The 26,221-nt window shown below is 51.8% G+C and overlaps 1 protein-coding gene across 38 annotated transcripts in view; it reads right to left on the bottom strand.

Moving 5' to 3' along the window:
- Positions 1-26,221, bottom strand: part of LOC103351904 (uncharacterized) — a 250,964-nt gene that overhangs the window by 64,117 nt on the left and 160,626 nt on the right. For 5 of the 38 annotated variants that reach the window (XM_089324012.1, XM_089324013.1, XM_089323999.1 and 2 more), the window contains 2 exons: positions 13,937-15,726; positions 11,497-11,584 (listed from right to left, as the gene is read on the bottom strand). The exons of 19 other annotated variants lie outside the window; for them this stretch is intronic. Coding sequence is in view for 6 of the 19 variants with exons in the window: in XM_089324033.1 (XP_089180159.1) it covers positions 11,538-11,584; positions 13,937-14,013 (124 nt within the window). In the remaining 13 variants the exon portion in view is untranslated. The remainder of the gene's footprint in view (positions 1-11,496; positions 11,585-13,936; positions 15,727-26,221) is intronic. 14 more of the 38 variants (XM_089324001.1, XM_089324002.1, XM_089324033.1 and 11 more) reach the window with 4 other exon arrangements.

Genomic DNA, 26,221 nt, shown 5'->3' with positions numbered 1-26,221 from the left:
GGAATGGTACTCAAAGACGGGTAAGACGCTCAGCATCCTGTACCAACCTAAGACAGGGCTCTAGGCCAAGCTGCCAGAGTTACCGATGACGGGTAAGGACAGAGATGACTGAGGGCAACCTAAGACAGAGGCCATTCTCAATTTAAAAAAAAAAAAAAAAAGGAGGAGATGTGGGGACCCATGGCTGGCCATGGGCCCACATGCTAAGGCCTGGCTTGCTGATCATTGGCATTAGTCCTCACGCAACAGTATCAAGCCCTGGCCACCAGTGACCGTATTGAAACCCCTCATTAATGGGCACACAATTTTAGGATTAAAATTAGTTCAAAGAGAAAATGGGGGAATGAAAGGAGCGGCCGAGAGCCGCCATAAAATGGCCTTAATAAAACAGTCCTGGGAAATGGGGAGTAAACTAAGTTCACAGAGAAAGCAGATAGCTACTACCCAGAGATAAGGGCTACTACCCAGAGATAAGGGCTACTACCCAGAGATAAGGGCGACAGAACATCCTGGTATGCACCTAAGCCCCCTCCCCTGTGCTTGTTCAAGCTTAACAAAGAAACCGTGAGGCACGTAGGGCACGTAGCCACCCCTTTCTGCTCTTCAAGGACCCCCTCCCCTTGTCCAAGCTTAGACACGTAGGGCACGTAGCCCCCGTTTCTGTTCTCTCCTCCTCCTCGACGACCTCCTCCCCTTGTAGTTACCCAATAAACTTACGCCACCCTATGGTATGTTAATTTTGTGGTTTTGCCCCTTAAAAGCTGTGTGAGATAGCTGCTCGGGGCTCCTCTCGCTTGCTTGCTGCTTGCAGCAGCAGGGGGCCCATTTGCGCAAATGAAATAAAAATTACCTCCTGCTCTATTGCATCCTCTGGTCTGGAGTCTGTGTTTCTGGGGTCGTCACAAGAGGACACCGCTTTTGGGGTCCTACAATGTAACCCCCTTTCCCTCAACAAGCCCCTGTGTTCCTCCACCAGGCAGTTCCTGCGACACTGGGAGTCTCCCAGACAATTCAGAATACAAAGTGTGCCACCAACTTCATTCCAAAGACAAGTGGAGGGACGAAAATGCCCTCATAGTCTGCTCTAACAAAATGGCTGAGGCTTCTACAAGCCCCGCCCAGACATGGCGGCCACCAGGCTCCAGACTCTTCCAGGCTAGGACACGGGCCACAAGTCCCAGAGCTCAGCCCCTACTACTGCCTGGGTCCAGAGCCTCCAGAGCCCACTCCTCTCAGGAAACCGAGCTGCCCCAGGACTCCAAGGGCTTTGAGCCCCCCACCAAAATGGCCTCAGCACCCGCCTGCACCCTCAAGTCCCTGGGAAGCCAGTTCTGCGCAGGCGCTCAGCCGCCAGCCTCGCAGTTTCTACAAGTGAATTCCTCTTGATGGCAGTATTGCACCACAAATGCCATCTGCCCTGAACCTGCAGGTCCTCCCTCCTCCCTTCGTGCAGGAAAAAAATGGCGCTGTCCAATGGGTGCCCAGTATGGCTGCAATCCACATGGGCTACTCTGCCTGGGTCTGAGGGGAGCACCAGGAGCTAAGGCAATGCACTGGGTGCTGAACCCATCTGGTGCCCTGGCAGCCTGGCCTCAACAAGAAACTCCTGGGCTGCCCTTGGGACCAACACTCAGTGGAAGCTCTTGAGGGCAACACCAGCGGTGGTAGGCGCGACACCTAGCCATGGTCCACAGTCTGCACTACAAAAGGTTTCAGTCCTCTGGGATCAAGGCATTAGTCCCAGGGGCTCTGACCCAATCCTATCCTGACAACAGTGGAACTGACACATTGTTACACAGCCCTACCATGCCAGCTTTCCCAGGGTTTCCAGGACAGGTAGATACACTGACTCAGTCCCTGAAGAGTCATTTTGATGTGATGTCTCCTCCAGCCAGACTTAAATGGTATGGACACAGAAGGACTGGGAAGGAAGAGAGGGAAGGGTTACAGCCATCCCAGGACCACAGGCCTCCGTGCCTCTCTACTCTCACAGAGCCACCCCCTGGGCTGCATAATCCAGGGTCCTACACTCAGGCCAGTGAGGACTGGAGCCACGAATCATAGAAAACATCCCTACTCTCCTTGTACCTGACCCAGGATCAGTGCTTGAGAACTCCCAGGTTTGGCAGAAGGAAACACATACTGGTGATGTTAAGTAGCAAGTCAGAAATTTAGCCTGTGTTTGTGTGTGTGTGTGTGTGTGTGTGTGTGTGAGAGAGAGAGAGAGAGAGAGAGAGAGAGAGAAAGGCCTGAAGACCAGCACCTACTGTTGAAGCCCAGCATCTTACACTTCAAAGTCCTGCCCAGACCCTGATAACCTCCCAGGTGGTCCCAGCCCTGCCCCCATGGAAAGCTCCCAGAATTCTCTCCTCAGGCCAAATGGGTTACCTGACCTGATGACATGGGGCAATAAAACCTTCCCAGAAGCCCTAAGGAAGTCCCACACCTTGCAGGGCTGCCCTGCACCAGTGAATCTGGGGAGGAGTTTGCTAATTTAAATCCAACAAACCCTTCTAATGGGACTCCCCATCCTTTGTCCTGGAGGAGAGGGGGAGGTGGGTAAACAGACTCCCTTACAAACCTAGGGAGTCCAAACAGACTGCAGCTCAGCCCTCTGCCTCTCAGCTGAGCCCCCACCTGGCCTGCCAGGTGTATTCTCTCCATTCAACCATGTAACCTCCCTCACCCCAGTCCCAATGTTTGGGCACTCTCTCTGCACCTTCCATTCTGATGGATGCCCTACCCCCAATGAAGCCTTATCACTCAGCTCTCTGTCTCAAGCCTGAATTCTTTCTTGCCTGAAGAAAAGAACCCCAGCCTTCCATGGTCTTTCCTCCTGTGACAGTGATAACTCATGAATTAGGAAGAATCCCTATCCACAGTCATCATTCAGGAAGAAGTGGGGATGGAGAAGGAAGGGGAATAAGTATGCATACATAGACATCATTAAGGTGGGTGTCGATATCTTTATAGGCAAGTAAGAAGAATGAGTGGAGGAGGTGGTAGTTTAATGGGGGCACAGCCGCAGTTGCTCGTGGAGCTATCCGAGAAATAATGCAAATCCACGGGTCCCAGACAGGGTCTCCTCCATGTGCGAAACCACTCTGCACTCCTTCACGCCTGGAGACACAACCTGGTCCTAGTTCTTCCAGACCCAAAACAACCGTGGGTCAAAGCCCCATAGTCCTCATGGAAAGGTGTCAGCCTGCTGAACCTATCCTTGACCCTGCCTGGAACCTGGATAGATTCCAGTCCCACACATGGCCAGGTAGGTGTTCTAAGAATACAAATTTGCAGACAGGTAAACAAAAAAGTCGTCATGGAAGAAATGCATGAAAAACCAGCAAGGCATCTCCGGTATTAGACAACCTCTCATTCCTCCTCTGCCATTTCCTATTTAACGAAGAATCAACATGTGTCCACCTAGATGCAGTCTGAAACCAGGTTCTCCATTTTTGACAACTCCCCATCCTGAGAGGAAGCTCCAAAGAAATTTCTCCATGAAGCCATCTTAAGAATGTACACTTGCAAACACAGCTGATATCATTACCACTGGACAAGGAAGAGAGCACAGGAAATAGCACAATTCGCAGCACAGGTGGGCCCAGACCACCTACCTCCCCTCTGGGAACTCTCCAACCTGGGCATTCTCCTAGCTACTGGGAGGTCAGCCTGAACACCAGGTCTCCAATGGTCAGACACAAAGATGGCAAGTGCAGTACCACCACCTCAAAGACACTGGGAGAGAGGGAAGATTAAGGTTCCTGGATCCTAAGACAGCAGGACCTGAGCACCTGGCTCCTTTCCAGGGCTGCTTCCTGCTCTTCAGATAAAAAGGATCCCATAGATCACGTATTCAGGAGATGACCCAGGTGCTACAACCAAGACACACACCTACCCTCCTGGTAGCTGACTCAGGTCCTCAATTGTTGTCCAAACCCCATCAGTGATCTGGCAGGGAAAATACACACACATGATCCCAGTAATGCAGGAATCTATTTCAACAGTGTCCACCCCAACATGGATATGGGAGGTAACGAAAGTAGAGCAAGCATAGACTCAAACACAGAGTATTAAGAATTCCAGAACGTGCGGCTGTGTGCCAGTTTAAATGAATGCATGAACATACGAGAGTGAGTAAAAGGTTATGGGGCGCTGAGTGGAGACAACAACCAGATGTCAAACACAGTCCCTGGAAGGAGCTGCAGAACCACTGCCCTGCCCAAGGTCAGCTGAGGGCTGGCGCCAGGGCTCCTCCACCTGACCCATGTGTGGCAACCTGGGGAACTCGGGGTGAGGAAACTACCTCAGATCCCTGGAGGGACCCAGGGCGAGACCCGGACTGTACATGGGGAAGAACTGTTCCCATCAGTGCATGGCATCCCCACAATGCCCTACTTCCTCTAAGGCTGCTCTCTAGACCTTAAAAAGTTCTACGACTCTGCAAAGGGAGCACATAAACAAGTCTAGTACCTGCTAACACTAACCGATAGAATAAATAAAGGGGAGAGTGATCCAACATGGGAAGTGAGATACTCAGCAGACTCATAGAATGGCAGATGTCCTAAATAGCACTCTGGCCTCAGAATCAGCCCTAAAGGCATTCGGAGCTGGCTGAAAAGCCCATGAGAGTATTTCAGGCATGGAAAGCCAAGACACTCTGGCAAAAGATCTCTGCGAGTGAGATCCCAGTGGAAAGAACAGGTCTTCAAAGAAGGAGGTACCTTTCTCTGAAGGGAGGAGAGAACCTCCACTTTGACTATGACCTTGTCTAAACAAGATAAGAATCGGAGAACTCAGAGGGCTTCCATAGCCTTGGAAACTCATGACTGGAGCATAGGGAGATTACTGATGCCATAGACAGGAGTGTCAATTGGTAAAGTCAACAACAGGAGTCACTGTGCACTTACTCCTCATGTAGGATCTCTGTCCTTAATGTGCTGTGCATTGAGATTTAATGCTATAACGAGTACTCAAACAATATATTTCACTTTGTGTTTCTATGGGGGTGTAAACTGTTGAAATCTTTACTTAATGCATACTAAACTGATCCTCTGTAAAAAAAAAAAAAAGAAAAAAAAAAGAAATTATCAACTCCCAACTTGACTCTCACTGGGATTAAACATGACAATAGGTCTGATCTGATTTCATCATCATTTAAAAAAATCATCTATTATTTTTCACTTTATGTTTCTGTGTGGGAGCAAACTGTTGAAATCCTTACTTAAGGTATACTAAGCTGATCTTCTGTATATTAAGATAATCGAAAATGAATCTTGATGTGAATGGAAGGGGAGAGGGAGTGGGAAAAGGGAGGGTTGTGGGTGGGAGGGACGGTATGTGGGGGAAGCCATTGTAATCCATAAATCGTACTTTGGAAATTTATATTCATTAAATAAAAGTTAAAAAAAAATAAAAAAAATAAATTTAAAAAAAAAAAAGTTCTACGACTCTGCTAGAGAAAGTGCCTATGGGTCTTGTAGGATTGGGGTCATGTAGAGAGAACAAAGAAACGACGCAAAAATCAGTAAGAAAGTAGGGTACCTGTTCTCCCAGAAGACTGAACTAAACGCCAAAAAGCTTTGGAAGAAGATAAAATAGAGTGAGGCAGGTTTAATTTCCACAATTTTGCCAAGAAAAGTGAGGATTCCTTACTATGATATTGTGACCAGAACAAATATGTGAAGCATGTATCTACAGATACACAATATCAGTCTCCTGTCTTCTACCTACATTTATATTCACAAGATAGAGCATCCACTAAGGGACAGCACTGCCCAGCTACCCCCAACACCTGAAACCTTTACTATTCTGTTCCGGTACTTGGAGGACACCATTATTTTTCTTCAGCCACAAAAGGTGGATGGAGAGAAGGGGAAGACGAGGTGGTTCCATTTCTGGAGCAGCAGCGCCATCCAGAGGAGGTCGTTTCAGAATAGCGTCCACTCCATCCATCCCACTCCATGAGGAAGGCTCCAGAAATGAGGAAGACTGGGATCCAGGCTCACACGCAGGCATCACCAGAGTTCCTGGGGAACAAGAGAGAGCTGGGCTCCCCCACAAAGGGATCCAGAGAGGCCCGGACTGCAAGGCTGCAGAGGTCGTGGGGGCCAGTCCTCAGGGGCCGCCATGTTGCACAGCCTGCAGCTGAAGCATCTCAGGGCACTGTGTCTCTGCACAGGAGGGGAGGCAGCACTTCCTGACTCTCCCCACCAGGGCACAGCAGGGAGCCTGAGCAGCTCTGCTCCCCTGCACTGGGTGAGCTTTACTCTCCCTGCCCTCCACACCCTGCAGGTCTCAGGGGCACAGCAGATTCCTGCTCGCTGAGGTCACAGCTCCCTCAGCACAGGCGACACCTGACTGGCACTGAGGAGGAGCCCGCACACCTGTCACACTGATGACCGCCGTTCCCCACTGGCCTGCATCTGTGCTCCTGCGGTGGCTGGGTCCTCCTGGCAGGCAGGCACACTGAACAGTTCACCTCTTAACGGCACAGAAGAAGGAAAATGGTCTGTTCCCTACAGGTGCTCATGTAACCCCCTTTCCATCACAAGCCCCTGTGTTCCTCCACCAGGCAGGTCCTGGGCCACTGGGAGTCTCCCAGACAATTCACCATCAAATGTCTGCCACCCTACTTGACTCCTGAGACAACAGAAGGGAGGAAAATGCCCACAGAACCTGCTCAGCACAAAATGGAAGAGGCTTCCATAAGCCCCGCCCAGACATGGCCGCCTCTAGGCTCTTCCCACCAGGTCACAGCTGCCATGAATCCCAGAGCTCCGACCCCTGTAACTGCCTGTGTCCGGGCCTTCAGAGCCCACTCGATGTGGAGACCTGAGCTGGCTGGGTCTCCACGGATTTGAGCCCTACAGGGAACATCGTCTTGGCACCAACCTATACCCTCACTTCCCTGCCAAGCCAGACCCGCCCAGGCACATAGCCACCACCTGAGGAGATCCGCAAATGAATTCCTCTTGATGGCAGTATTGCACCACAAATGCCATTCCCCTGTTGCCCCCAGTCCTCCCTCCTCCCTGCGTGGAGGAAAAAATCACCAGTGCTGTCCCAACAGATACCTAGCATGGCTGCCTGGTTCTTAGGGACCAGGAGGAGCTAGGGCAATGTACTGGGTGTTAGACATACCCGGAGCCCATGCAGTCTGGCCTCAGCACGCAGTCCTGGGCTGCCCTTGGGAATTTGCTCATCAGACGCTCCTTAGGGCAACCCTCCGTGGGGGCAGGGCACCTGCACCTAGCCAGGCCCCACTGTCTGCACCACAAGTTGATTAGGCTCTCCGGGATACAAGCAAAGATCCCACTGGCTCTCACCCAATCCCATTCTGAAAAGCGGGGGACTTTACACTGTCACTGAACCCTGCCACGCCAGCCTGCCCAGGAGGTACAGGGCAGCCAGAGAATCTGAATCAGTCATTGACAAGTCATTCCCACATGACAGCTCATCCAGGCAGACTGAAAGGGTATGTAGTCAGAGGTACTGGGAAGGAAGAGAGAGATGAGTACAGCCATCCCAGGACCACAGGCCTCACGAAACCTGTACTCTCACAGGGCTCCTCCCTGGTCTGCAGATCTAGAGGTCCCACACTCAGGACGGGAGACAAGGGCCACAGCAAACACATTAGCTCTCCATGCGCCTGACCCAGGGTCACTCCCTGAAAACTCCTTATATTGCCAGAAGGACACACATATTGGTGGTAATTCAGGATCTCCCAGGGAGGCTGAATGTAAGGATCTGAGACAGGTTCTGAGGAAGGGAAATGGATCAGTTCTAACTGCCATAAGCAGATTGTGAAACTGGCAAACTTCTGTGTTCTTGTAGGAGGAGGCAGGTTCAAGGTTGAAGGAACCTTCTTGAGCCCCAGAGGTCATCTAAAACAGTGACCCCCATGCACCAAGGCAGCGGGACAGAATCCGGATCGGGACCAAGCCTAGGTCTTTGCAGAGACTTCTGCAAGCCCCACCCAGACATGGCCACTAATTGGATCCCGAGTTCCGCTATCTGCTCCAAGCTGCACACACACACCGGAACTCGGTCCCCTGGCCTTGCCTATGTTCTGGGCCACCATAACCCACTGGACATGGTAGCCCAGCTGGACCCGGATCCAAGGGCTCTGAGCCCTCACAGGGGGAAGCCTTGGGACCCACCTGCACCCTCCCTTTTCTGCCAAGCCAGTCCCACACAGGCACACAGCTGCAAGTGCTGTCGGGTTGCATAAACTGCTTCCTCTCCATGGCAGTATTGTAGCACAAACGCCACCTGCCCTACCCCAAAACGTGTCTATCCTCCGCCCTTCAAACAACTACAAAATGCCCAGAGCTGTTCAGCAGGAATCCAAAATGTCTGCTGCCCAGCATGACCACTCTTCCTAGCTGAGGGAGCAGGAGGAGCCAACACACAGCACTGGGTACTGCACTGACCCTGGTGGCTGTACACTGCTGGGGGCTGCACGTGTGACAAGCGCACAAGGGACGTCTACATGGACTCCCCAGCTGTAGTGGGGACCTGCACCTAGTCGGGCCGCAACACCTGCACTGCACTTGGCTTCAGCCCTCCGGGATGCATGCAAAGGCCCCACAGGCTAGGACACCTGATCACCCAGCCTAGGCCTCTGCTCCCCTACTGGTGGGACAGACGGCTCTGAGGAGAGGCCTCTGCCAGAGTCCCTACCCCTGAGCCAGTGCTACTGTCCAGAAAGGGGCTGGAGGAAGTCGTCACACTCATCCAGGTAAGCACACCTTGACAGAGGGTTCTGCTGGTCCCTAAAATGCATGATTGCACCGAGATGCAAATGTTGATACTTTATCCTAACACAGAGGCAGCCTAGCTCTCTGCAGGGCCCTAGTGCTGGCTGAACCCATACAGCCTTGCTCAACTTTCCTCAAGCCTTCTGGACATGTTGAAGCTGGGCAAACCTGACCGTGGCCCTCCCTGGGACCCTGGCTTGATTTCATTCCCTCTTACTCCCAACTATGGCTAGGTAGCTGTTTCAAGGAGCCCAGGAAATTCTCCCCATGAAGCTGTCCCAAGAATGTACACATATAGGCCAGTGCCCTGGCTCACTTGGCTAATCCTCTGCCAGTGGCGCCAGCACCCCAGGTTCTAGTCCTGGTTGCTCATCTTCCAGTCCAGCTCTCTGCTGTGGCCTGGGAAGGCAGTGGAGGATGGCCCAAGTGCTTGGACCCTGTACCCGCATGGGAGACCAGGAAAGGCACCTGGCTCCTGGCTTCGGATCGGTGTAGCGCCGGCCGTAGCGGCCATTTGGGCGGTGAACCAACGGAAAAAGGAAGACCTTTCTCTCTGTGTCTCTCTCTCTCTAACTCTGCTTGTCAAAAAAACGAAGGAGCCTCTGGGCTCTTCCTGGGTTGGGGGTCATGAAGAGAGAGTGAGGAGCTGAGGGAATAGTAGTCAGAAAGTGGAGAGGTCATTCTATCAGATTCACCTTCCCCAGACACACAGGATGCAAGGGAAGAGGACTGCACCCAGGCAGGTGTGGCTGCTTCCACAATGGTGCAGAGGACTGCGGAGTGCTCATGCTGATAATTTGGATCAAAACACATACAAAGATCTATAGAAACACAGATTCTGCTTCTTGTCTTTCCACTGACAATTATAATCCCAGAGAGAGCATTCACCAAGGGACAGCAACCACCCTGGAACTCATCACTGGACACCTTCCTTCTTGGGTTCCTGTGTGTGGAGGACTCCATTATTTTTTTCAGCCACAAAAGGCGGAGGGAGAGAAGGGGAAGTCGGGACAGGCCCATTTCTGGAGCAGCAGCGCCATCCAGCGGAAGCTGTTTCAGAATGGCATACAGTCCATCCAGCACATCCCACGAGGAAGGCCCGGAACTCAGGGAGAGTGAGTTCAGTGCCCAGAGCCGGCACCAGCAAGGCTGGTGTGGAAAGTTGAGTGTAGGACTACCCACCCAGGGATCCAGAGAGGCCCTGTCTGCCAGGCTACAGAAGTCATGTGGGACAGTCCTCAGGGGCCGCCATGTTGCACAGCCTGAAGCTGAAGCATCCCAGGGCACTGTGTCTCTGCACAGGAGGGGAGGCAGCACTTCCTGACTCTCCCCACCAGGTCACAGCAGGGAGCCTGAGCAGCTCTGCCCCCCACACACCCTCCCCCCCAGCAAGGCACTGTGTGAGTTTCTCTCCCTGCGCTCCACACCCTGCAGGTCTCACAGGAGCCCACAGCCTCTCCTCAGACTAAATGGCCGAGGCTTCTACAAGCCCCGCCCAGACATGGCGGCCACCAGTCTCTGGACTCTTCCAGGCTCGGACACAGAGGCTACAAGTCCCGGAGCTCAGCCCCTGCCACTGCCTGTTCCCGGCTTCCAGAGCCCTCCCGGTTCTGGGATTCCAGCTGGCCAGAGCTTGCAAGGGGGCCCCAGGAAGGGCACACACTCTCACTTCCATGCCAAGCCAGTCAGGCGCACGCTCACAGCCACCACTGGCGGCATCTGCAACGAATTCCTCTTGATGGCAGTATTGCACCACAAATGCAATTTGCCCTGTTCCTGCCAGTGCTCCCTCCTCCCTGTGCGCAGGAAAAAACACCCCGTGCAGTCCAAGGAGTGCACAGCATGGCTGCCCAGTTGAGGGGGTCACAGGAGGAGCTAGGGCAATGCACTGGGTGCTAAACAGACACAGAGCCCATGCAGCTTGGCCTCAGCACCCAGTTCTGGGCTGCCCTAGGGACCAATGTTCACTGGATGCTCCTTAGAACAACCCCCGTGGGTGTAGGGCACTAGAACCTAGCCAGGCCACACTGTCTGTACCGCAGTGGCTTAAGCCCTCGGGGATCCAATGGGCTCTGACCCATTCCCATTCTGAAAAGCAGCGGGCCGGACACTCTCACTGAACCTTGCCACACAAACTTGCCCAGGAAGTCCAGGGCAGCCAGATAATCTGAATCAGTCATTGACAAGTCATATTCTCATGATGTTTCACACAGGAAGACTTAAAGGGTCTGTAGCCAGAGGTAGTGGGAAGGAAGGGAGGGAAGGGTTACAGCCATCCCAGGAACACAGGCCTCAGTACCTCTGTACACTCACAGGGCTCTCCCCTGGTCTGCAGGCAATGAGGGTCCCACACTCAGGATAGAAGATGAGGGCCACAGCAAACACAGCGACTCTCCGTGCACCTGACCCAGGGTCACTGAGAACTCCTTACATTGGCAGAAGGAAATACATATTGCTGTTGACTAACAAATTAGGGGGAATCTCTATCCACAGTGCATCATTCATACTACTGTCCCAATGGAACAAGAAGGGTATACATATGCATATATGGACCTCATAAGGTGGGCGTGGCAAAGTACCTTTGAAGGCAGCCAGCCCAAACGTGATGGCAAGGGCGACAGGGCTCATTGCCGAAGACAGCTGGAAGGTCTTGGAGCAAAGGGCTCGGACCAAGCGCTCAGTTCACCCTGCGACGCTTATGATTGCAGTCAACAATTTGAAATGGCCAGCTCACCTGAGGCAGTCACCTCTCCACCTGCTTTCTTAAGGTCCGGCTCAGTTTATGAACCTCTTATAATCTTCCAAGACCTGGTAATGAAACGCTATGGGATAAATTGGATCATTATTACAAAATTGTCAAGTCAACATTGCTGCTGAATCTTAGTCTGGCCACAGGTTTCTTTCCCACTAAAACCTGCAGGGGTGATCACATGGCCAAACCCACGACAGCCTGTACTGTGCTGCTGGGCGGCCTGGGGTTCGGCTCTTCCATACAGGAGCACTGATCATGACAAGGGAAGGACCCATGAGCTGGAGCATTCGGCTATAAAATGTACGAGAGAAATTCTCTACTGCTATATGCGTCAGGCCAATAAGGTCCAGCAGTTTAAGCAGGATCCACGCCCAACAACGTGTCTTCACTCTCCTTTCAATGTGCATACAGGAGATGAATCGGTGTCTTATGAGGAATATGGTCTTCTTTAGATAAATGCAGTGTCCCTCTATCTCCTTTACCTCGTGGAAATGATTTCCTCAGGACACCAGATTATCTCTAACACTGACGAGAGGAGGAGATTTGGACATACAAAGAGCTGAAAAGTCAGGAGCAGCACTTGGACAGAGTGGGACTGTTACGTAGGAAGTCAGATATGAGCTTATGTGTGTGTGACAAAGGCTAAAGAAAAGACATCTATGTCCAGCATCTACATTTGCATCTCACAGTCATGCCGATAACTTTTCAGGGGCAGCAAAGTGCTCGCATCTTCCTCTGCCCCTCCTACCCTATAACCTGCCAGGTGGAGTTCCCAGCCCCTTCTGTCTGACAATCTTCCACAATCTCCCAGAAGCAGCCCAGTATCAGCATTTCAAATACGCTGCTCCGGATCCTGGATCCTGGGTTAGGACGGCGCCAGCTAGGCTTCCTCCTGTCCGACACCTGAAGAGGAAAACTCAGGAGCTTCTTAATATTTACATCCATAAAATCCTTTGTTTCAGGAGGAGATGTGTGAAGACAAAGACCCATCTCCTGAAAAACCCCTGGCCTCAACTGGACTGCACACTCAGCCCTCTGCCTCTATGCTGAGTCGGCTGCCTGCCTGCCTGCCTGCCTGCCTGCCCAGGTGTAATCTCTCCACTCAACCATGTAACCTTGCTCCTTCCCTCAGTCCCAGTGAGTGGGCACTCTCTCTCAGGTTCTGTCTGGAGAAGTGCCCACCCGTTCTTACGGATGTCCTTTCCCTACTAAACTTTGCTACTTTCCACTACTCTGCCTCACGCCTGAATTCTTTGTTGCACGAAGACAAGAACCCTGCCATTCACCGGTAACAGGACAACCATGAGAAAAGAGTCACAACAGAAAGATTTCTGCAAGCCAAGAAGCAACAACTTAGAAGAAACTAAACCTGCTAACACCTTGAACTTGGGCTTCTGACTGAACTTCGGCTTCAGAACTTGAGAAAATAAATTCCTCTGTTTATGGCACCCAATCTGGTTACATACGACATCCCTATCAAACTAATGCAGTTGCTAAATCTGACTTAGGAACAAATAGAAAAAGGGAGGGCCAGCACTGTGGCATAGTGAGTACAGCTACCACCTGCAGTGCCAGCGTCCCATATAGGTGCTGGTTCAAGTCCTGGCTGCTCCATTTCCAATGCAGCTCTCTGCTATGGCCTGGGAAAGCAGTGGAAGATGCCCCAGGCAAAAGAAACAGAAAAATGACACAGACCTAGAACAGTGTTTCTCAACCTTTTTGTTGTTGTTGTTGCCCCCAAGTAGGGGGAAACTATCGAATTAAAATTCTCCTAGAGGTAGGAAATTATATGTTAAGGAGTAAGATTTTCTTTAATAGATTTGAGCCTTAGGGTTTCTGTATGATATTGTGATGCCTAGGAATTTTTTACTCTACCTCTCCAAGAACCAATTCTATTATTTGAGGAATGCATGATTTGTAGAAAGTATATCAGTGCTTTTAAACGTATGGTAATAAATCTAAAGGATATCCAGATGGAACGTGTTCTAGGGAAAACAGAAGTTATTGTTATCCACTGAATTGCATCCCCTCCCACCAAAAAATTTTATATTGTTAAACTCCCAGTCCTTTTTATTAGTACATAGATTATATCTGAAAATGTATTACAGTTCATGAAAGATTAAAAAAAAGTATCTTTTCAGGCAGGTGAGAATGAATGAGTGAAGGGGTGGTTGTCTAATGGGGCACAGCCACGACTGCATGTGGAGATAACTGGAGCTATAGCAAAACCACGGGTCCTGGACGGAGGCACCTCCATGTGCGAATGGACTCTGCACTGCTCCATACAATACAACAAAACCTGGGACTCTATAGGGGTGATGACATTGGACCCAAGGAAGTGAGGCAGGGCATCGTCCTCTCTGTCCTCCCATCTGATGTGAGCCCTACGCTTCCGCTGCCCCCACAATGCCCTGCTTCTTACCCAGGCCAGCTCCTGTGTCTTTGGGCAGGATGAGATGCCGGTTTGGGAAGCCTCCACTGTCCTCTCTCTGGGATGGGCTGAAAAAGGACAAAAGAGAAAAAATAATGAGACACCTGGGGGCCTTGCCATACTAGAAACTTAGTGGGATGCAGGCCACTGCGCTTGGCTTAGAAGGACACCCACTGTCGCCAGTGCCGCGGCTCACTAGGCTTATCCTCCGCCTTGCGGCGCCAGCACACGGGGTTCTAGTCCTGGTCGGGGCGCCGGATTCTGTCCCGGTTGCCCCTCTTCCAGGCTAGCTCTCCGCTGTGGCCAGGGAGTGCAGTGGAGGATGGCCCAAGTACTTGGGCCCTGCACCCCATGGGAGACCCAGGATAAGTATGTGGCTCCAGCCATCGGATCAGCGCAGTGCGCTGGCCGCAGCATGCCGGCCGCGGCGGCCACTGGAGTGTGAACCAACGGCAAAGGAAGACCTTTCTCTCTGTCTCTCTCTCTCACTGTCCACTCTGCCTGTCAAAAAAAAAAAAAAAAAAAAAAAAAAAAAAAAAAAAAAAGGAAGGACACCCACTGTCAGGTAACTGAACAACTTTGAGAGATCTTGAGCGGTTTGCATTAACACAGCTACTATTACCGGAAAACAGTGGGGTTGCATGTGACAGAGAAGGTGTCTATACTCTCTCACTCAGGACATGCAGCACCAAGGCCCCAGTTCTAAGGACAGGACGGAACCAGCACCATCACAGTCAGAGCCTGGACTGGGGACCAGCCTAAAGACTTGTAAATCATCCCTGACCCAGGGATTGAGAAACAGGCCTGGCAGCCCTGAATCTCTTAACCCACAGAATACTACATGGCAAATCGATGAACCTCAACAGTGAGAAATCAATGGGGACAGACAGGTTTTCAGCACTGTATCGAGACTGTGACAGAGGAATTGGTGGATCGGTCTAGAGACATCTTTAAAATAGACTCCTAAGAGAATCTGACAAGGACAAGGCCTTTAACATGAATTAGCTGGCAAAGAGCATGACCTACCCTAGACGGTCTGCTCACTTGCCCCTGGGAGACACCAGCTCACCAAGGAAGGGCTGTGTCCCCAGGAGAATGCACCAGGTTAATGGGCTTAACAGACACAACAGAGAGGTGCTAGAAATGAAAAAGACCAGGGAGGTGTCTGCCCTGGGAGCACAGAGGGAATCCTGGTCTAGTGGAGGTGGGGTGCTACACCCAACCCTGCAGGGCTTCTGCAGCATCTGCTGACATCTTGATTGCCAGGGCCCTAGTGTGAGATCTGCAGAGCCAGGGACCTCAGACACAAAGGTGATTCTAGATTCTTGGGTTCCATTATGTGGAGGACACCATTATTTTTTTCAGGAACAAAAGGTGGAGGGAGAGATGGGGAAGATGGGATGGTTCCATTTCTGGAGCAGCAGCGCCATCCAGCGGAAGTTGTTTCAGAATGAACTGTGTCCTCCAGCACATCCAACATGGAAGGCTGGCAAGTGAGAGGGAGAGTTCAGTGTCCACAGCAGGCACCAGCAAGGTTGGTGTGGAAAGTTGAATGCTGGGTTCCCCCACAAAGGGATCCTGAGAGGCCCGGACTGCAAGGCCGCAGAATCGGTGGGGCCGGTGCTCAGGGGCTGCCATGTTGCACAGCCTGCTCCTGAAGCATCTCAGGGCACTGTGTGTCTGCACAGGAGACTGATGACCACCGTTCCCCGCTGGACTGCATCTGTGCTCCTGCGGGGACTGGGGTCCTCCTGGGATGGCCGCCATGCTGATCAGGTCACCTATGAGGGGACAGAGATAAGAAACTGCTCCACTCCCTGTTGGTGCTCATGAACCACCGTTCCCTCAACAAGCCCCGGCGTTCCTGCCCAGGCAGTTCCTGGACCACTGGGAGTTTTCAGACACTTCAGAACAGAAAGTGTTGCACCCACTTCACACCTAAGAAAACAGGGACCAAATGCCCAAAGCTTTTGCTCAGACAAAATGGCTGACGCTTCCACAAGCCCCGCCCAGACATGGCGGCCACAGGGCTCCTGGCTATGTCAGGCTAGGACACAGCGGCCGCAGTTTCCGGAGCTCAGACACCCTGCCACTGCCTGTGTTCGGAAACTCCAGATTGCACTCACTGCAAGGAACCGAGCTGTCCCGGGCCTCCACGGGTTCGGCACACGCCTGCACCCTCATGTCCCTGGGAAGCAAGTTCTGCGCAGGCGCTCAGCCGCCAGCCTGGCAGTTTCTGCAAGTGAATTCCTCTTGATGGCAGTATTGCACCACAAATGCCATCTACCCTGTACCCGCAGGTTCTCCCTCCTCCCTTCGTGAAGGGAAAAAACGGCGCTGTCCAGTGGGTGCCTGCATGGCTGCAATCCACCTGGGCTACTCTGCCTGGGTCTGATGGGAGCAGGGGCAGCTAAGGCAATGCACTGGGTGCTGAACCCATCTGGTGCCCAGGCAGCCTGGCCTTAGCAAGCAATTCTTAGGTTGTCCTCAGGACCACCACTCGATGGATACTCCTAAGGGTAACATCAGCGGGCGTAGGCACAACGCCAGGCCAGGCTGCACTGACCCCACACAAATGGCTTCAGGCCTCTGGGATCAAGGCATAGGACCAGGCGCTTTGACACAATCCTATACTGACAACAGTGGGATTCAGATCTTGTAACACAGCCCTGCCACGACAGCTTTCCCAGGAGGTCTAGGACAGGCAGATACACTGAGCCAGTCACTGATAAGTCCTTTTGACATAATGTCTCCTCCAGGCACACTTAAAGGGTCTGTACCCAGAGGTACTGGGAAGGAAGAGAGGGAAGGGTTACAGCCACCCCAGGACCACAGGCCTCAGTACCTCTCTACTCTCACAGGGCTCTCCTCTGCTCTGGACAATCAGGGTCCCACACTTGGGTCAGTGAGGACTGGAGCCACGAATCACAGCAAACATACCTAGTCTCCTTGCACCTGACCAAGGATCACTGCTTGAGAACTCCCAGGTTTGCAGAAGGAAACACATACTAGTGATAACTCATGATTTAGGAGGCATCTCCATCACAGTGCATCACTCAGGAAGAAGTGGGGATGGAGAAGGAACAGGAATAAGTATGCATACACAGACACGGTTAAAGTGGGTGTCAGTGTCTTTAGAGGCAAGTAGGAATGAATGAATGAAAGGGTGGTTGTGTTATCGGGACACAGCCACAGTTGCACATAGAGCTATCTGGGAAATAATGCAAATCCACGGGTACCGCACACGGTCTCCTCCATGTGCTAAACACCCTGCACTCCTCCACACCAAGGAGATGCAACCTGGTCCTAGTTCTTACAGAAGCTGAAACAACATGGGTCAACCTCCCCTAACCCTTGTAGAAAGGTCCCAGTCTGCTGAACCTGTCCTTGGTCCTGCTTGGACCCTGAATTAATTCTACTCCCACACATGGCTAGGTTGGATGTCTAAGAATACCAATTTGATGACAGGTAAACACCACAGTCGTCATGGACAAAAATGCATGCAACTACCAACAAGGATTCTGCAGTACTACACAATCCTCTTATTCCTCCTCTCCATTTCCTAGTAAACCAAGGATCAACACGTGTCCACTTAGATGCAGTCTGAAACCGGGTGTCCTAGCTCTGACAACTGGCTCTCCGTGCTGAAAGGGTTTCCCATGAATGGAGGCCCTAGGCCTAAGGCCTAGGACTCAAATAAATTGTCTCCATGAAGCCATGCTAAGAATGTACAATTGCAAACACAGCTGGTATCTTTAACTCTGCACAAAGAAGAAAGCCCAGGAAATAGTACCACTAGAAATACAGGTGGGCCCAGACCACCTACCTCCCCTCTGGGAACTCTCTAACCTGAGCGGTCTCCTAGTTCCTGGGAGGTCAGCCTGAACACCAGGTCTCCAATGGTCAGACACAAAGATGGGAAGTGCAATACCACCACCTCAAAGACACTGGAGGACAGGAAGATTGAGGATCCTTGACACTAAGACAGCAGGGCTGGAACACCTGGCTCCTCTCCAGGGCTGTTCCCTGGTCTTCAGATAAAGATTCCCACACAATGGGCATTCAGGAGGTGACCTAAGTGCTACAACCAAGACACACCTCCCCTCCTAGCAGCTGACTCAGGTTCCCCGTTGTTGTCCAATGCCCATCAGTGAGCTGCCAGAGAAAATACATAGACATGATCCCAGTAATGGAAGGATCATTTTCAACAGTGTCCACCCCAACATGCATTTGGGAAACAATGAAAGTACGACAAGGCATAGACCCAAATATAGAGAAAGTATTAAATATGCAAGAACGTGCATGACAACCCGCACAACGCTTTATAACCTCTAGGGCTGCTCCCTAGACCTTAAAATGTCCAAGGTTTTGGCTAGAGAGGGGCCTCCTGGCTCCCCTGGGTTGGTCGTGATGAAGAGAGAGAGAGAGAGGAGCTGAGGGAAAAGTAGAAGCTGGAGAGGCCATTCTATCAGAGGCGCTGATCCACCTGCCCCAGACATGCAGGATGCTAGGGAAGACCACTGCACCCAGGCAGCTGTGGCTGCTTCCCCAGTGTGATCAGGACACTGGGCAGAGGTCATGGTGACATTCTGATCAGAACACACATGGCAATGAAGTATCTACAGATACACAGGCGATTTCTAGTCTTCCCACTGAAAATTACAGTCTGAGAGACAGCATTCAAATGGGATGGCAACTCTGCAGCTACCCCAACATTGGAAATATTCATTCTTGGGTTCCTGTATTTGGAATATGCCATATTTTTTTCAGCCACTAAAGGTGGAGGGAGAGCTGGGAAAGGGGGTGCTTCCGTTTCTGGAGCAGCAGCGCCATCCAGCGGAAGCTGTTTCAGAATGAACTGTGTCCTCCAGCACATCCCACAGGGAAGGCTGGCAAGTGAGGGGAGAGAGTTCAGTGCCCAGATCAGGAACCAGCGAGGTTGGTGTGGAAAGCTGAGTGCCAGGTTCTCCCACCCAGGGATCCTGAGAGGCCCGGACTGCAAGGCTGCAGAAGCGGTGGGGCCGGTGCTCAGGGGCCGCCATGTTGCACAGCCTGCAGCTGAAGCATCTCAGGGCACTGTGTCTCTGCACAGGAGGGGAGGCAGCACTTCCTGACTCTCCCCACCAGGGCACAGCAGGGAGCCTGAGCAGCTCTGCTCCCCTGCACTGGGTGAGCTTTACTCTCCCTGCCCCCCACACCCTGCAGGTCTCAGGGGCACAGCAGATTCCTGCTTGCTGACGTCACAGCTCCCTCAGCACAGGCGACACCTGACTGGCACTGAGGAGGAGCCCGCACACCTGTCACACTGATGAGCGCCGTTCCCCGCTGGCCTGCATCTGTGCTCCTGTGGGGACTGGGTCCTCCTGGGATGTGGTTGGTAGGCTGAATAGATTACATCTGAAGCAACAAGGAGGGAAATTGCTCCAGTCCCTACTGGGGCTCATGTAACCCCCTTTCCCTCAACAAGCCCCTGTGTTCCTCCACCAGGCAGTTCCTGCGACACTGGGAGTCTCCCAGACAATTCAGAATACAAAGTGTGCCACCAACTTCACTCCTAAGACAAGTGGAGGGACGAAAATGCCCTCATAGTCTGCTCTAACAAAATGGCTGAGGCTTCTACAAGCCCCGCCCAGACATGGCAGCTACCAGGCTCCAGACTCTTCCAGGCTAGGACACGGGCCACAAGTCCCAGAGCTCAGCCCCTACTACTGCCTGGGTCCAGAGCCTCCAGAGCCCACTCCTCTCAGGAAACCGAGCTGCCCCAGGACTCCAAGGGCTTTGAGCCCCCCACCAAAATGGCCTCAGCACCCGCCTGCACCCTCAAGTCCCTGGGAAGCCAGTTCTGCGCAGGCGCTCAGCCGCCAGCCTCGCAGTTTCTACAAGTGAATTCCTCTTGATGGCAGTATTGCACCACAAATGCCATCTGCCCTGAACCTGCAGGTCCTCCCTCCTCCCTTCGTGCAGGAAAAAAATGGCGCTGTCCAATGGGTGCCCAGTATGGCTGCAATCCACATGGGCTACTCTGCCTGGGTCTGAGGGGAGCACCAGGAGCTAAGGCAATGCACTGGGTGCTGAACCCATCTGGTGCCCTGGCAGCCTGGCCTCAACAAGAAACTCCTGGGCTGCCCTTGGGACCAACACTCAGTGGAAGCTCTTGAGGGCAACACCAGCGGTGGTAGGCGCGACACCTAGCCATGGTCCACAGTCTGCACTACAAAAGGTTTCAGTCCTCTGGGATCAAGGCATTAGTCCCAGGGGCTCTGACCCAATCCTATCCTGACAACAGTGGAACTGACACATTGTTACACAGCCCTACCATGCCAGCTTTCCCAGGGTTTCCAGGACAGGTAGATACACTGACTCAGTCCCTGAAGAGTCATTTTGATGTGATGTCTCCTCCAGCCAGACTTAAAGGGTATGGACACAGAAGGACTGGGAAGGAAGAGAGGGAAGGGTTACAGCCATCCCAGGACCACAGGCCTCCGTGCCTCTCTACTCTCACAGAGCCACCCCCTGGGCTGCATAATCCAGGGTCCTACACTCAGGCCAGTGAGGACTGGAGCCACGAATCATAGAAAACATCCCTACTCTCCTTGTACCTGACCCAGGATCAGTGCTTGAGAACTCCCAGGTTTGGCAGAAGGAAACACATACTGGTGATGTTAAGTAGCAAGTCAGAAATTTAGCCTGTGTGTGTGTGTGTGTGTGTGTGTGTGTGTGAGAGAGAGAGAGTGAGAGAGAGAGAGAGAGAGAGAGAGAGAGAAAGGCCTGAAGACCAGCACCTACTGTTGAAGCCCAGCATCTTACACTTCAAAGTCCTGCCCAGACCCTGATAACCTCCCAGGTGGTCCCAGCCCTGCCCCCATGGAAAGCTCCCAGAATTCTCTCCTCAGGCCAAATGGGTTACCTGACCTGATGACATGGGGCAATAAAACCTTCCCAGAAGCCCTAAGGAAGTCCCACACCTTGCAGGGCTGCCCTGCACCAGTGAATCTGGGGAGGAGTTTGCTAATTTAAATCCAACAAACCCTTCTAATGGGACTCCCCATCCTTTGTCCTGGAGGAGAGGGGGAGGTGGGTAAACAGACTCCCTTACAAACCTAGGGAGTCCAAACAGACTGCAGCTCAGCCCTCTGCCTCTCAGCTGAGCCCCCACCTGGCCTGCCAGGTGTATTCTCTCCATTCAACCATGTAACCTCCCTCACCCCAGTCCCAATGTTTGGGCACTCTCTCTGCACCTTCCATTCTGATGGATGCCCTACCCCCAATGAAGCCTTATCACTCAGCTCTCTGTCTCAAGCCTGAATTCTTTCTTGCCTGAAGAAAAGAACCCCAGCCTTCCATGGTCTTTCCTCCTGTGACAGTGATAACTCATGAATTAGGAAGAATCCCTATCCACAGTCATCATTCAGGAAGAAGTGGGGATGGAGAAGGAAGGGGAATAAGTATGCATACATAGACATCATTAAGGTGGGTGTCGATATCTTTATAGGCAAGTAAGAAGAATGAGTGGAGGAGGTGGTAGTTTAATGGGGGCACAGCCGCAGTTGCTCGTGGAGCTATCCGAGAAATAATGCAAATCCACGGGTCCCAGACAGGGTCTCCTCCATGTGCGAAACCACTCTGCACTCCTTCACGCCTGGAGACACAACCTGGTCCTAGTTCTTCCAGACCCAAAACAACCGTGGGTCAAAGCCCCATAGTCCTCATGGAAAGGTGTCAGCCTGCTGAACCTATCCTTGACCCTGCCTGGAACCTGGATAGATTCCAGTCCCACACATGGCCAGGTAGGTGTTCTAAGAATACAAATTTGCAGACAGGTAAACAAAAAAGTCGTCATGGAAGAAATGCATGAAAAACCAGCAGGGCTTCTCCGGTACTACACAGCCCTCTCATTCCTCCTCTGCCATTTCCTATTTAACGAAGAATCAACATGTGTCCACCTAGATGCAGTCTGAAACCGGGTTCTCCATTTTTGACAACTCCCCATCCTGAGAGGAAGCTCCAAAGAAATTGTCTCCATGAAGCCATCTTAAGAATGTACACTTGCAAACACAGCTGATATCATTACCACTGGACAAGGAAGAGAGCACAGGAAATAGCACAATTCGCAGCACAGGTGGGCCCAGACCACCTACCTCCCCTCTGGGAACTCTCCAACCTGGGCATTCTCCTAGCTATTGGGAGGTCAGCCTGAACACCAGGTCTCCAATGGTCAGACACAAAGATGGCAAGTGCAGTACCACCACCTCAAAGACACTGGGAGAGAGGGAAGATTAAGGTTCCTGGATCCTAAGACAGCAGGACCTGAGCACCTGGCTCCTCTCCAGGGCTGCTTCCTGCTCTTCAGATAAAAAGGATCCCATAGATCACGTATTCAGGAGATGACCCAGGTGCTACAACCAAGACACACACCTACCCTCCTGGTAGCTGACTCAGGTCCTCAATTGTTGTCCAAACCCCATCAGTGATCTGGCAGGGAAAATACACACACATGATCCCAGTAATGCAGGAATCTATTTCAACAGTGTCCACCCCAACATGGATATGGGAGGTAACGAAAGTAGAGCAAGCATAGACTCAAACACAGAGTATTAAGAATTCCAGAACATGCGGCTGTGTGCCAGTTTAAATGAATGCATGAACATACGAGAGTGAGTAAAAGGTTATGGGGCGCTGAGTGGAGACAACAACCAGATGTCAAACACAGTCCCTGGAAGGAGCTGCAGAACCACTGCCCTGCCCAAGGTCAGCTGAGGGCTGGCGCCAGGGCTCCTCCACCTGACCCATGTGTGGCAACCTGGGGAACTCGGGGTGAGGAAACTACCTCAGATCCCTGGAGGGACCCAGGGCGAGACCCGGACTGTACATGGGGAAGAACTGTTCCCATCAGTGCATGGCATCCCCCACAATGCCCTACTTCCTCTAAGGCTGCTCTCTAGACCTTAAAAAGTTCTACGACTCTGCAAAGGGAGCACATAAACAAGTCTAGTACCTGCTAACACTAACCGATAGAATAAATAAAGGGGAGAGTGATCCAACATGGGAAGTGAGATACTCAGCAGACTCATAGAATGGCAGATGTCCTAAATAGCACTCTGGCCTCAGAATCAGCCCTAAAGGCATTCGGAGCTGGCTGAAAAGCCCATGAGAGTATTTCAGGCATGGAAAGCCAAGACACTCTGGCAAAAGATCTCTGCGAGTGAGATCCCAGTGGAAAGAACAGGTCTTCAAAGAAGGAGGTACCTTTCTCTGAAGGGAGGAGAGAACCTCCACTTTGACTATGACCTTGTCTAAACAAGATAAGAATCGGAGAACTCAGAGGGCTTCCATAGCCTTGGAAACTCATGACTGGAGCATAGGGAGATTACTGATGCCATAGACAGGAGTGTCAATTGGTAAAGTCAACAACAGGAGTCACTGTGCACTCCTCATGTAGGATCTCTGTCCTTAATGTGCTGTGCATTGAGATTTAATGCTATAACGAGTACTCAAACAATATATTTCACTTTGTGTTTCTATGGGGGTGTAAACTGTTGAAATCTTTACTTAATGCATACTAAACTGATCCTCTGTAAAAAAAAAAAAAGAAAAAAGAAAAAAGAAATTATCAACTCCCAACTTGACTCTCACTGGGATTAAACATGACAATAGGTCTGATCTGATTTCATCATCATTTAAAAAAATCATCTATTATTTTTCACTTTATGTTTCTGTGTGGGAGCAAACTGTTGAAATCCTTACTTAAGGTATACTAAGCTGATCTTCTGTATATTAAGATAATCGAAAATGAATCTTGATGTGAATGGAAGGGGAGAGGGAGTGGGAAAAGGGAGGGTTGTGGGTGGGAGGGACGGTATGTGGGGGAAGCCATTGTAATCCATAAATCGTACTTTGGAAATTTATATTCATTAAATAAAAGTTAAAAAAAAATAAAAAAAATAAATTTAAAAAAAAAAAAGTTCTACGACTCTGCTAGAGAAAGTGCCTATGGGTCTTGTAGGATTGGGGTCATGTAGAGAGAACAAAGAAACGACGCAAAAATCAGTAAGAAAGTAGGGTACCTGTTCTCCCAGAAGACTGAACTAAACGCCAAAAAGCTTTGGAAGAAGATAAAATAGAGTGAGGCAGGTTTAATTTCCACAATTTTGCCAAGAAAAGTGAGGATTCCTTACTATGATATTGTGACCAGAACAAATATGTGAAGCATGTATCTACAGATACACAATATCAGTCTCCTGTCTTCTACCTACATTTATATTCACAAGATAGAGCATCCACTAAGGGACAGCACTGCCCAGCTACCCCCAACACCTGAAACCTTTACTATTCTGTTCCGGTACTTGGAGGACACCATTATTTTTCTTCAGCCACAAAAGGTGGAGGGAGAGAAGGGGAAAACGAGGCGGTTCCATTTCTGGAGCAGCAGCGCCATCCAGAGGAGGTCGTTTCAGAATAGCGTCCACTCCATCCATCCCACTCCATGAGGAAGGCTCCAGAAATGAGGAAGACTGGGATCCAGGCTCACACGCAGGCATCACCAGAGTTCCTGGGGAACAAGAGAGAGCTGGGCTCCCCCACAAAGGGATCCAGAGAGGCCCGGACTGCAAGGCTGCAGAGGTCGTGGGGGCCGGTGCTCAGGGGCAGCCATGGTGCACAGCCTGCAGCTGAAGCATCTCAGGGCACTGTGTCTCTGCACAGGAGGGGAGGCAGCACTTCCTGACTCTCCCCACCAGGGCACAGCAGGGAGCCTGAGCAGCTCTGCTGCCCTGCACTGGGTGAGCTTTACTCTCCCTGCCCCCCACACCCTGCACGTCTCAGGGGCACAGCAGATTCCTGCTCACTGACGTCACAGCTCCCTCAGCACAGGCGACACCTGACTGGCACTGAGGAGGAGCCCGCACACCTGTCACACTGATGACCGCCGTTCCCCACTGGCCTGCATCTGTGCTCCTGCGGGGACTGGGTCCTCCTGGCAGGCAGGCACACTGAACAGTTCACCTCTTAACGGCACAGAAGAAGGAAAATGGTCTGTTCCCTACAGGTGCTCATGTAACCCCCTTTCCATCACAAGCCCCTGTGTTCCTCCACCAGGCAGGTCCTGGGCCACTGGGAGTCTCCCAGACAATTCACCGTCAAAAGTCTGCCACCCTACTTGACTCCTGAGACAACAGAAGGGAGGAAAATGCCCACAGAACCTGCTCAGCACAAAATGGAAGAGGCTTCCATAAGCCCCGCCCAGACATGGCCGCCTCTAGGCTCTTCCCACCAGGTCACAGCTGCCATGAATCCCAGAGCTCCGACCCCTGTAACTGCCTGTGTCCGGGCCTTCAGAGCCCCCTCGATGTGGAGACCTGAGCTGGCTGGGTCTCCACTGATTTGAGCCCTACAGGGAACATCGTCTTGGCACCAACCTATACCCTCACTTCCCTGCCAAGCCAGACCCGCCCAGGCACATAGCCACCACCTGAGGAGATCCGCAAATGAATTCCTCTTGATGGCAATATTGCACCACAAATACCATTCCCCTGTTGCCCCCAGTCCTCCCTACTCCCTGCGTGGAGGAAAAAATCACCAGTGCTGTCCCAACAGATACCTAGCATGGCTGCCTGGTTCTTAGGGACCAGGAGGAGCTAGGGCAATGTACTGGGTGTTAGACATACCCAGAGCCCATGCAGTCTGGCCTCAGCACGCAGTCCTGGGCTGCCCTTGGGAATTTGCTCATCAGACGCTCCTTAGGGCAACCCTCCGTGGGGGCAGGGCACCTGCACCTAGCCAGGCCCCACTGTCTGCACCACAAGTTGATTAGGCTCTCCGGGATACAAGCAAAGATACCACTGGCTCTCACCCAATCCCATTCTGAAAAGCGGGCGACTTTACACTGTCACTGAACCCTGCCACGCCAGCCTGCCCAGGAGGTACAGGGCAGCCAGAGAATCTGAATCAGTCATTGACAAGTCATTCCCACATGACAGCTCATCCAGGCAGACTGAAAGGGTATGTAGTCAGAGGTACTGGGAAGGAAGAGAGAGATGAGTACAGCCATCCCAGGACCACAGGCCTCACGAAACCTGTACTCTCACAGGGCTCCTCCCTGGTCTGCAGATCTAGAGGTCCCACACTCAGGACGGGAGACAAGGGTCACAGCAAACACATTAGCTCTCCATGCGCCTGACCCAGGGTCACTCCCTGAAAACTCCTTATATTGCCAGAAGGACACACATATTGGTGGTAATTCAGGATCTCCCAGGGAGGCTGAATGTAAGGATCTGAGAC

The sequence above is a fragment of the Oryctolagus cuniculus genome, chromosome X (assembly GCF_051225735.1).
Source record: "Oryctolagus cuniculus isolate XC-2025 breed Fujian yellow rabbit chromosome X, ASM5122573v1, whole genome shotgun sequence".
NCBI classification, from domain to species: Eukaryota; Metazoa; Chordata; class Mammalia; order Lagomorpha; family Leporidae; genus Oryctolagus; species Oryctolagus cuniculus.
This window is presented reverse-complemented; position numbering and strand designations above follow the sequence as displayed.